The sequence below is a fragment of the Chlorocebus sabaeus genome, chromosome 3 (assembly GCF_047675955.1).
Source record: "Chlorocebus sabaeus isolate Y175 chromosome 3, mChlSab1.0.hap1, whole genome shotgun sequence".
In the NCBI taxonomy this organism is placed as follows: domain Eukaryota; kingdom Metazoa; phylum Chordata; class Mammalia; order Primates; family Cercopithecidae; genus Chlorocebus; species Chlorocebus sabaeus.
Genome location: NC_132906.1, coordinates 82405785 through 82418723, shown reverse-complemented (window position 1 = coordinate 82418723; position 12939 = coordinate 82405785). Strand labels below are relative to the sequence as shown.

At 42.9% G+C, this 12939-nt stretch overlaps 1 protein-coding gene across 1 annotated transcript in view; it reads right to left on the bottom strand.

The window, feature by feature from the left end:
- The window catches only part of PCCA (propionyl-CoA carboxylase subunit alpha), a 435698-nt gene that overhangs the window by 72070 nt on the left and 350689 nt on the right, over window positions 1-12939 (bottom strand). Inside the window, exon 21 of the mRNA XM_007960786.3 lies at window positions 6889-6942. Within this exon, the coding sequence (XP_007958977.1) occupies window positions 6889-6942 (54 nt within the window). The remainder of the gene's footprint in view (window positions 1-6888; window positions 6943-12939) is intronic.

Here is a 12939-nt window from a genome sequence, read left to right as displayed (position 1 = left end):
TGGGGTCTCACTCTGTTGCCCAGGCTGGAGTGAAGTGGGGTAATCATGCCTCACTATAGCCTTGAACTCTAGGGTTCAAGCCATCTTTACTCCTTAGCCTTCTGAGCACCTGGGTCTATAGGTGGGCGTCACCACACTCCACCATTTTGTGCGTGTCTGCGTGTAGAGATGGGGTCTCACTGTTGCCCACGCTGGGCTTGAACTCCTGGGCTCAAGCAATCCTCCTGAGTAGCTGGGATTACAGGCATGAGTCACCAGGCTTGGCCACAATTTTTAAATCAAGTTCAAACAGCGTAACAGGAAAAAGACCTGACGCTTGGACTGAAAGTTTATGAGCGAAAGAACTGAAAGTAGACAGAAAAAACCTACTAAATCTATATAAAATCTGAAATTTCTGTAAGTGGACATGGGGTTCTATGCACAGAAGGTGGTCCTTCATGTTCCCAGACTATGTATTAGGATACGCTGGGCTATGCATCAGCAGTAAGTCAACAGAGACCTCAGTCTACCATGGCTTGCAGGTAACAGTGCTCACTGCCACTCTTCAGCAGGAACTCATGGTGACAGAAGCATCAGCGTCACACACGACCTCCACGGGGGGCATGGCAGGGACTAGAGGGCTCACACTTGCTCTTAGCTATCTCTGACCAAAAGTGACACACATGATTACCAGGAGACAATTCACCCCCAAGTCTCTTGCATTTTTCCACTTCTTGTGAGCAAGACACTGATGGTTCTTTGCTGTGAACTATCTTTTCAAAGATGTTTTTACAGTAAACGGCCTTGGTAGAGTGTCTCCCTCCAGATCAAAGGGCAAGTGCAATTACCGCACATTATAAAAAGACTCAGGTTCTCTCAACTCAGAGCTCCTCTCCTATAATGCACCCATTATGTGTGCAGGTATCATCTCTCTTTGCATTGCCCTGGGGGAATCTGCGTTCAGGGAAATGGTACAAAGATAATGGTACCCTGACCACTGCTACTGCTGTCATAAACTGCCCTTCATCTCTGATCCTGGAGTCTCATGTTTTCTATCAGCATCCATGAAATGTTGCAGGCTGATTTGTCAGCCAGCAAGTAGCATAAATCTCAGAACCTTCACAGTTGTTGACAGTCACTTCCATTCATAGCTCATGGTTAGAACGTGTAGGCGAAGGATTACCCAGGTGCCGAGGCAAGAGACTGAAGGCACAAACTATTTCAGTATAATAAAGAAAAGAGTTAATAGTCATAATACAAATTAGATATAGAGATGATCATGGACATTATCAATCATCATAAACATTATGAATCATTAGCTTTTAATATTACTCTTTGTTACATTACTAATATAACCTAGGAATAACTGGCGGGCATAGGGTCAGGTGCTGAAGGGACATTGTGAGAAGTGATCTAGAAGGCAAGAGGTGAGCCCTCTGTCATGCCCACATAAGGGCTGCTTGAGGGCTCCTTGGTCAAGTGGTAATGCCAGTGCCTGGGAAGACACCTGTTACTTAGCAGACCATGAAAGGGAGTCTCCTCTCCTTGGAGGAGTCAGGGAACACTCTGCTCCACCAGCTTCTCGTGGGAGGCTGGATATTATCCAGCCCCACCCGCAGTCATCCGGAGGCCTAAACCCCTCCCTGTGGCGCTGTGCTTCAAAGGTCACGCTCCTTGTCCACTTTCATGTTCCTCTCGTATTCCTGGTTCCTCCTGGTAGTTCGTAGTAGATAGCGGTAGAAGAAACAGTGAAAGTCTTAAAGTCTTTGATCTTTCTTATAAGTGCATAGAAGAAAACGCTGATGTATGCTGCCTTCTGTCTCTCTGCTTCGGCTACCTAAGGGGAAGGGCCCCCTGTTCTATGATCACGTGATTTGTTTGACCTTGTCAATCACTTGCAAGATTCACCCTCCTTACCCTGCCCCCTTGGTCTTGTATGCAATAAATATCAGCGTGCCCAGCCGTTCGGGACCACTACCGGTCTCCGCGTCTTGATGGTAGTGGTCCCCCAGGCCCAACTGCTTTCTCTTTATCTCTTTGTCTTGTGTCTATTTATTACAACCGCTTGTCTCCGCACACGGGGAGAATACCCGCTAAGCGCTGTAGGGCTGGACCCTACAAGAATGAGTCATAAAAATCCACACCTAACCCTTCTTGCCTTATTAAAAAGCCCAATGACATATACTTAATTTGTATCATTCACATACTAAATTAATGTATTTTTGCATCCCACATCACAGAGAAATACACAAAAAGCTGTAAGAAGTACTTCTCAGAGATGGAAACCAAATGGTTGATAAACAGAAATAGCCAATAAACAAGAAAAGATGTTCTACTTCATTAGTAATCAGGATAAAGCAAATTAAAACAACGAGGGCACTATTCACACTGGCAAAAATTAATAAGATCCTAGTGAAGATGTGGAACAAGGTGAACTCATTCACTGCATAGTCAATGCACAAAACCCTAAAGAAACTACTGCATATGGCCGGGCATGGTGGCTCACACCTGTAATCCCAGCACTTTGGGAGGATGAGGTGGGTGGATCATTTGAGGTCAGGAGTTCAAGGCCAGCCTGGCCAATACGGTGAAACCCCAACTCTACTAAAAACAGAAAAAGTAGCCGAGTGGGGTGGCGTGCACCTGTAGTCCTAGCTACTTGGGAGGCTGAGACAGGAGAATTGCTTGAATCCAGGAGGTGGAGGCTGCAGCGAGTCAAGATTGCACCACTGCACGCCAGCCTGGGTGACAGAGGGACACTCTGTCTCAAAAAAATAATAATAAAAAAAACAATTGCATATGTGCCATCAGTACATGTACACCCATGTACCAAAATGCTTCGGGTAGCAGTGAGAATTACAGCACAAACCACTGGAAACTACCCACTTATCCATTAGCAGCAGCCTAGTTTATCAACACCACAGCATCCTACATTGCTGAGCATAAATGAATTACACCTCCACGTAGCATACATGAGTCTCACAAACACAGAGCAAAATAAGTCACAGATGATTCCAGAATATATTTCTATGTATATCAAGTTTAAAAACATGTAAGACAAAACTGTGTATCACTTAGGGATATAAATGTGGGAAAATTATGAAGAAAAGCAAAGAATGATAAATACAAGTCAGGAAGATGTTAGTTCCTTGTGCAAGGAGAGAATGAGTGACAGAATGGGAGTAACACAGAGACCTTCCAAACTAATGGTTACAATTTAAAAAAAAAATCAGGCTAGTAGCCTCCTTCTCAAGGAAGGCTTCCCTGGTGACACCACTTACAATTTTGGTCACTCTTTCCAACATTTTATTCCCCCGCTTGCCTAATTTATTTACTTTTTCCATTAGCAGTTACCACTGCTTGACATACTGCATATTTTACTTTTTTGATGTATTTGATCCTCCCACCTCAGCCTCCCAAAGTGCTGAGTTTATAGGCATGAGCCACCGAGCCAGGCCTATGTTTCCTTTCTTTAGTTTTCAAGTCTAACACTTAGGTCCATGCTGGCCAATTTCAGTCATTCATTTGCCCAACCCTGACTGAATACCTCCTCCAAGCCAGGCCTTGTTCAGGGCACTGGGTAGAGCACGCTGAACAGGACAGACAAATCACCCTGCACTCAAGGAGCTTATTACTTCCAGGTGAGGAAGATAGACAACAAATGTATCAAAAAAGTAAAATATGCAGTATGTCAAGCAGTGGTAACTGCTAATGAAAAAAAAAATAAAGTGGGTAAGTGGGAAATAAAATGTTGGAAAGAGTGACCAAAATTGTAAATGGTGTGACCAGGGAAGCCTTCCTTGAGAATGAGGCTACTCAGTAAAGACCAGAAGAAAGTGAGGAAACCCCTGGGCAGACATCTAGGGGCAGATGTTAAGAGAGAGGGAGAGAGAGGGAGGGAGAGGCAGAGGAGAGTGAGACAGAGAGGAGAAAGAGGCAGAGGAGAGAGAGTGAGAGGCAGAGGAGAGAGAGAGGGAGAGGAGAAAGCGCGAGAGAGAGAGCTAGAGGAGGAGAGCGAGCTAGAGGAGGAGAGCGAGCTAGAGGAGGAGAGCGAGCTAGAGGAGGAGAGAGAGGAACAGGAGAGAGCGAGCGCGAGAGGGGAGAGCGAGCGAGCGCGAGAGGGGAGAGCGAGCGAGCGCGAGAGGGGAGAGCGAGCGAGCGCGAGAGGGGAGAGCGAGCGAGCGCGAGAGGGGAGAGCGAGCGAGCGCGAGAGGGGAGAGAGGAAGAGGAGAGAGGAGAGAAAGCAATCAAGGATTAATTCAAGTTGCCATTTTCTGAGAGAGGAAAAACTGAAAGAGAAAGTGTGTGTTCGAGCTCAGTTCTCCATATGTGAAGTTTGAGACACCGATTAGAAACCCAGTCGAGATGCTAAGTAGCAGAGACAGCACGAGTGGACTTCCCGGCACGAACACTGAGGAGTAAACGCAGTCCTCTCCATCCACATAATGCAGCTCTGTGTGGCCCTTAAGACGACTGATGTCGATCTTATGGACACAGAAAGGTGTCCAAGATCTATTACTGCATAAAAAGATGCATAATTTTCTGGAACAATTATTTATTGCTAATAACTTCAAAACCTCTAGGGGATAGGATATATACTTCTTTGATGGTTAATTTTATGTGTCAACCTGACAAGGCCACGGTACCCAGATGTTAGGTCAAACACTGAGATACATCATTGAAGATATTTTTAGACGAGATGAACACCGAAATCAGTAGGTGAGAGTTTAGCAGATCACCCCCCATAGTGGGGTGGGCCTCATCTAACCCATTAAAGGCCTGAAGAGAAAAAGACAGATCTTCCCAAGCAAGGAGGGCTTCGGCCAGTGGACTGTCTCTGGACCTGAACTGCAAGGCTCCCCTGGGTCTCCAGCCTGCTGATCTACCCTGCAGGGTTTAGTCTTGCCAAGCCTCTACAACTGCCTGAGCCAATTCCTTAGATCTCTCCATCTTTCTCTTTCTCTCTACACATACGCACACATCTTGTTGATTCCGTTTCTCTGGAGAACCATGACTAATGCAACATCTTATGACATATATTTGAATTGTATTTAAATTTTTTTTACAATAAGCATGTATTACTAATCAGAAAAACAAGAATAATCACAAAACTTAATTCCAATAATTAAAATTTAGGTTACATTGACCAAGTGCCTATACATATATTTTATATACATAAATTATATATACATCTCTATAAACAATGAAGCATTCAGTAAACACACATTTTTATTAACATCCTTCCTATCTCAATGGCTGCAAAACCCTTTTTCACGCAAGCTCTCTTGCATGAAATACCTCTTGATATTCTTGCAGAATACCTTTGATGCTCTCAATAAACTCCCGAGTTATCTGAAATGCCCCAAAATGCATTCATATCCTGAATGAGGTACCCAAAGGACATGAACGGACATTTCACAGATTAGAAATGATATCTGGTGAATGAATACATGGAGAAATATTCAAATACAATAGCAATAAACAGAAAAATGAAAAGTTAAGTTTTTTGGAGACAGGGTCTCACTTTGTCACACAGACTGGACTGCAGTGGCCCGATCTTGTCTCACTGCAATCTCCGCCTCCTGGGTTCAGGTTCTTCTCCTGCCTCAGTCTTTTGAGTAGCTGGGATTACAGGCATCCACCACCACACCCAGCTAATTTTTGTATTTTTAGTACAGACAGGGTTTCACCATGTTGGTCAGGCTGGTCTCAAACTCCTGACCTTGTAATCCGCCCGCCTCAGCCTCCCAAAGTGCTGGGATTACAGGCGTGAGCCACCGCGCCCAGCCAAATAAGGTACCTTTTTAAACAAATTAGTTTGAAAATTATAGTAAATACTAATTATAAACTTGTAAGCAAAATAGTAATAAATTGAACCTCTTCAGCAGATCAAGTTTACTAATCTTGAAAATCATAACTCACACTAGGTGAGAGTACGAAGTTGTGTTCTAATACATGATGGGTGGTGTTCGAAAGAGACATAAAATAATTGGCAACATGTATAATAATCCATAAAACTATTTATGACTTTGATTCTATTTGGGAGGAAATGTATCATACATGTTTAAAAATATCTTATCTCGCCGGGCGCGGTGGCTCAAGCCTGTAATCCCAGCACTTTGGGAGGCCGAGACGGGCGGATCACGAGGTCAGGAGATTGAGACCATCCTGGCTAACACGGTGAAACCCCGTCTCTACTAAAAAAATACAAAAAGCTAGCCGGGCGAGGTGGCGGGCGCCTGTAGTCCCAGCTACTCGGGAGGCTGAGACAGGAGAATAGCGTAAACCCGGGAGGCGGAGCTTGCAGTGAGCTGAGATCCGGCCACTGCACTCCAGCCTGGGCGACAGAGCGAGACTCCGTCTCAAAAAAAAAAAAAAAAAAAAAAAAAAAAAAAAAATCTTATCCACATTTGAAGGTAACTGCAGGCCGGGCATGGTGGCTCACACCTGTAATCCCGCACTTCGGGAGGCAGAGGTGTACGGATCACTTGAGGCCAGGAGTTCAAGGCCAGCCTGGCCAACATGGTGAAACCTCATCTTTAGAAAAAAACATACAAAAATCAGCGAAGCATGGTGGCGGGCCCCTGTAATCCCAGCTATTTGGGTGGCTGAGGCACGAGAATCGCTTGAACCCAGGAGACGGAGGTTGCAGTGAGCTGAGATTGCGCCACTACACTCCAGCCTGGGCAACACAGTGAGACTCCGTCTCAAAAAAGATAGTAATAATTCCAAACATTAAAATAAAGTGAAATATATGAAGTTGTTCCCTAGAATATCATTTGTAATGGCAAAAAAAATTAGAGGTAATTTAAATATCTACCAGTAATGAAACCAGGTTCAAACACATGAGCTACAACTAGTTGAACACTTTTTCTCTGTAAATTAAGAGAATAATGATTTCATACTTACCACTGTACCGAGAAACTGAATGCTCATGTTTCCACCTGCTTCTCGAGACAGACACTAAAAAACAAACAAGAGACATAGAATGAACTCATATCCACACAGCTTGCACGTAATGTTCACGATAGCCAAAAACCTCAAATGTCCATCAACTGATGGATGGGTAAACAAAATATAGTATAGCCATACAGTGAAATGTTATTTGGCCATAAAAAGGAATGAAGTACTGATACATGCTACAATAGAAGTCGGTCACAAAGGATCATGCATTATATGATTCCACTTAATAAGAGATGTCCAGAATAGTCAAATCCATGGAGATGGAAGGAAGATTGGTAGGTGCCTCCAGAAGGAGGGCTGGGAGGACACGGAGATGATTACTCATTGGTGTAGGGTTTCTCAAGGGTGTAAACACAGTCTAAAATTGACTGTAGTCATGGTGGAACAACCCTGTGAACTGACTACAAACCACTGAACTGTAACTTTAAATGGGTGAATTGTACGGTGTGTGAATTCTATCTCAATAAAATAGTTATAGAAAATGAATTAGCATATGTTTAAAATAACAACAATGAAATTCTATGTCCAGAGAGTAGTGAAATAACTTCTTTATTATTCATTTATTTATAAATAAAATTTGTTTAAAGCAAATACATCACTTGCATATATCTTGTTTGAATTTTAATTAAAAGTAAATACTATGACTATTAAAAATTTAGTTAAAAGTAAATACTACTGCTACTAAAAATGGGTGACTAAGTAGTACACTGGAAGCAGACTACACTTTGAGATAATTCTCACCTATAAAACTGGTCTATTGGGCCAGGCGCGGTGGCTCATGCCTGTAATTCCAGCACTCTGGGAGGCTGAGGCAGGCAGATCACGAGGTCAGGAATTTGAGACCAGCCTGGCCAATACGGTGAAACCCTGTCTTTACCAAAAATACAAAAATTAGCCAGGCGTGGTGGCGCGCACCTGTAGTCCCAGCTACTCGGGAGGCCAAGGCAGAAGAATCACTTGAACCCAGGAGGCTGAGGTGAGGTTGTGGTGAGCCAGGATCGCACCACTGCACTCCAGCCTGGGCGACAGAGTGAGACTGTCTCCAAAAAAAACAAAACAAAACAAAACAAAACAAAACAAAAACAACTTGGTCTATTTAATCCTAACATATTCCTCAGAATTATTCCTCTTCTGGCTAATCAGAGAGGACTCAGTGACTTCAAAGACTACACACACAAATAAAGCAGTTCTAACTAAGCCAACATCATTTTTTTAAGTTCCCAGATGTAGAGTATTAGTGGTTTTCACTCAACTGCATGCCATGAGCATTAGATGTATCCTAATTTTATTCCTTTTTACAAAAGTGGTTTACCAACTCTGATCTCTACAATCACAAAAGTAATAGAACCCAGAGTGAACCTCTAGAAATCAAGCTGAGTCCTTGGTTCCTTGACAGAGGGAGGTTAGATCAATAAGAAAGACAGTGGTTTGATGCAAAATCTTTTCCCCTACTTGCAAATATTGCCAAGTCAATTGACACAACAGTAATCTGAATAGCATACTCAAGGCAATGTGGTACAGAGTAGAAAAAAATCAGTATGGGAGCATTTTAACCCATTTCACTTAGTTTTCTTTTCTTTTCTTTTTTTTTTTTTTTGAGACAGAGTTTCATTCTCGTCACCCAGGCTGGAAAGCAATGGCACAATCTCGGCTCACAGCAACCTCTGCCTCCCAGGTTCAAGTGTTTCTCCTGCCTCAGCTTCCTGAGTAGCTGGGATTACAGGCACCCACCACCACACCTGCCTAATTTTTATATTTTTAGTAGAGACGGGGTTTCAGCATGTTGACCAGGCTGGTCTCGAACTCCTGGCCTCAGCTCCCAAAAGTGCTGGGATAACTGGTGTGAGCCACCATGCCCCGCCAACCCATTTCACATCTTTTTTTTTTTTTTTTTTTTTAAGACAAAGTCTCGCTCTGCCGCACAGGCTGGAGTGCAGTGGCATGATCTTGGCTCACTGCAACCTGTCTCCTGGGTTCAAGTGATTCTCCAGCCTCAACCTCCCAAGTAGCTGGGACCACAGGCATCTCCCACCATGCCCGGCTAATTTTTTGTATTTTTAGTACAGATGGGGTTTTGCCATGTTGGCCAGGCTAGTCTTGAACTCCTGACCTTGTGATCTACACCCTCAGCCTCCCAAAGCACTGGGATTACAGGTGTGAGCCACCGCGCCTGGCCAACCCATTTCACTTCTAAGAATTTATCCTGAGGAAAAAATATGAGGATAGGCAGGAAAATAAAGCTGAACAAATATCACAGTATAGTTGACAGAACTGAACAATGGCAAGCAATGTAAATGACTGGGAAGGACAGCTAAATTATGGTATATATCCAGCCTGCCATTTAAAAGTTTAAAGACATGAAAAATGCTTATAGTTTATTTCTAAGTGCAAGAAGAACAAAACAATATGTTCAGAATAAGCCTTGTAAAAAAAAATGTTATAGAAAAAAATTCTAAAATTAGCGTACATAAAGCTGTTATTTCTAGGCAAAAATACTAGTTGACTCTCGTTTTCACTTATCTGTTTTTCCTATTCTTTTATATGCATATGTTGAACTTAATGAAGGCAAAAAGAAACAGAAAACAAAATGGAATAAAACAGACTCCTTTCCTGTGTCTTACAGAGACTCAATTAAGAATGGAGCGTTGATTCCTAGGTTTTGACACTGGCACTTCTACGTTGCTCATCTATCTAATCATCCATCTATCTCTCAACTGTGTTGGGCACTGCCGGCTGAATTAAGACCCACCTTCCAGGAGACTAAGGAAAAGACGGCACAATTATTGGAAAAATAAGTATAATTCAATACGATAAATGCATAGTACAAAATGTATAAGGTATTATGGGATAAGAAGATAGACTAAATGAGCAGAAAGGTTAAGAAAGACATTAGGTAGGTTAAGACAGACATTAAAGCTGGATATTTAAAAACAAACAGGGGCAGGGTACAGTGGCTCACGCCTTTAATCCCAGCACTTTGGGAGGCCAAGGTGGGTGGATCATTTGAGGTCAGGAGTTTGAGACCAGCCTGACCAACATGGTGGCTCTACTAAAAATATAAAAATTAGCAGGGTGTGGTGGCAGATGCCTGTAGTTCCAGCTATTTGGGAGCCTGAGGCAGGAGAATCGCTTGAACCTGGGAGGTGGAGGTTGCTGTGAGCCAAGATTGTGCCATTGCACTCCAGTCTGGGTGCCACAGCGCGACTCTGTTACAAAGAAAAGAAAAGAAAAAAAAAAAAAAAACCACCAACAGGATTCAGCCATTATGAAAAACAGTATGGAGGTTTCTCAAAACATTAAAAATAGAACTACCACATGATCCAGCAATCCCACTACTGCATATATATCCAAAGGAAAGAAATCAGTTATGTCAAGGAGGTACCGGCATCCCCGTGCTTATTGCAGCACTATCCATGATGGCCAAGGTAGGGAATCAACCTAAGTGTCCATCCACGGACCAGCGGAAACAGAGAATGTGGTATATATGCACAATGGAATATTATCCGGACTTAACAAAGAAGAAAATCCTGCCATTTACAACAACATGGATGAACCCGGAAGATATTATGTTAAGTATAAGAAGCCAGGTACAGAAAGACATACCATATGACCTCACTTACATGTAGAATCTAAAAACGTCAAACTCAGTAGAAAATGCAATGCTGGTTGGGGAGAGGGGGGTTGGGGAAATATTAATCAAAACCCACAAAATTTCAGTTATAAAGGAGAAATAGGTACAAGAAAGCTATTGTACAATACAGTAACTACAGTTAATGACAATGTATTAATATATTCTTGAAATTTTCTGAGTATATTTAAAGTGTACCTCACATACAGAATAAGCACGTGAGGTAATACATAAATGTTAATTAGCTCAATTTAGCCATTCCACAGTGTATTTGCTGTTTGAAGTGTGTACTTCAAAACATGTTGTACATGGGCTAGTTTGAAAGTTTGTCTCCTCCAAACCTCACGTTGAAATGTGATCCCCAGTGTTGGAGGTGGGCTTAATGGGGATGTCTGGGTCTCTGGGAAGGATCCCTCATGAATAGATTAATGCCCTCTTTGAGGGCGAGTTCTCGATCTTAGTTCCCAAGAAAGCTGGTTGTTAAAAAGAGCCTGGCACCTCCCTCCCTTCTCTCTCTGTGACCTCCGCACACACCAGCTCCCCTTCGCCTTCTCACCATGAATAAAAGCAGCCTGAGGTCCTCACCAGATGCCTCATCTTGAACTTTTCCAGACATCAGAATCATGAGCCAAATAAACTTTCTCTTTATAAACTACCCAGTCTCGAGTATTCCTTTGTAGCAACACAAAAGACACTAAGACAGCACGACAAATATATGCAACTTTAATTTATCAATTAAAAAACAAATTACAAATTTTAAAAATGAGCAGGAGTTCTCCAAAAGAAAACTGTAAAGGAGCCAGGAACGGTGGCTCACACCTATAATCCCAGCATTTTGGGAGACCGAGGCAGGTAGATTGCTTGAAGTCAGAAGTTCAAAACCAGCCTTGTTAACCTGGTGAAACCCCATCTCTTCTAAAAATACAAAAATTAGCCAGGTGTGGTGGTGGCACCTGTAATCTCAGCTACTTGGGAGACTGAGGCAGGAGAATCACTTGAACCCGAGAGGTGGAGGTTGCAGTGAGCCAAGATTGCAGCACTGCACTCCAGCCTGGGAGACAGAGCAAGACTCTGCCTCAAAAAAAAAAAAAAAAAAAAAAAAATTGTGGGCTGATGAGACAGTTAATGCAAATTTCAGATTAAGAGATGGCACGATGGCATGGCGAGTTTAGCGAATGTTAAGCAGTTCAGTGTGGCCAGAAATAGGGTTGCATCAAGGTGGAAGTGACAAGAAAGGAAACCAGAAAGGAATTACAAACCCAGGTCAGATGCTGTACAGAGAGAACTCATGCTTGACAAAGTTCTTACACTTAAGAATTGGAGTGTGACACGCTCATGTTTTAGAAAGACGGTAGTCTGAGGTCATGCTGAAGATATACAGAATGGGGAAGGACCAGGCTAGGAGGCCAAGTAAAACACCACTACATTCATTCAGGTAGGAGGAGCCTGATGTGCGAAGCAGCCACAACAGCAGAACTAAGTCTGATTCAGACCTAGGACCTTAGAATGGAGACAGCAAACAGACCTGAAAGACGATCTCAATTTTGCTCTACAGATGAGGAAACTAAGGCACAGGAATATAAAAAGTAATTTGACTACCTGCAACTCCGCACGAAAAGTTTTAATCTTGGTCCTGAGATTAAAAAAAAAATACAGTAAGACACTGAACTGCTGCATGGCAAGAAAGTCTGTGCATTCAGCTTCATACGACAAAAAATGCAAAAGCAGCTATAGATGGCAGATAAAAATGAATCAATGTGGCTATGTTCTAGTTAACTACTTATCAATAACATCTGAATGTGATGTCATACTTCTCATGGGCCATGAAACATTTTTGGTGGTTTTTTTTTTTTTTAAACAGTGTCTCACACTGTCATCCAGGCTGGAGCGCAGTGGCACGGTCACAGCTCTCCACAGCAACTGCCTGGACTCCAGCGATTCTCCCACCTCAACCTCCCAAGCAGCTGGGCCCACAGGCATGCGCCTCCATACCCAGCCAATTTAAAAAAAAAATTATTTGTAGAGAGACAGTCTCACTATGTCACCCAGGCTGGATGAAACATTCTTCTTTTTTTCCCCCAACTATTTAAAAATGTAGTAAGCACTCAACTTGTGAGCCCCATAGAAACAGGCAGTGCCTCCTGGTCTAAGCCACCAGCACCTCTCACCTAGGTCTGCAATGGTCAGATCAATGATTTCTCTGTCTCTACCCCAGGGCCTGCAGTGATTTTAAAAATCACATCACATCACTCTCCTATTCAAACCCACCAAACACTCCACAACACGAATCAAAAGAAAAAAAGACAAAACAATTATTTGGCCCCTAGATGATCTGGTTCTGTCTTCCTCATTCCACTTTCCCAAACTGG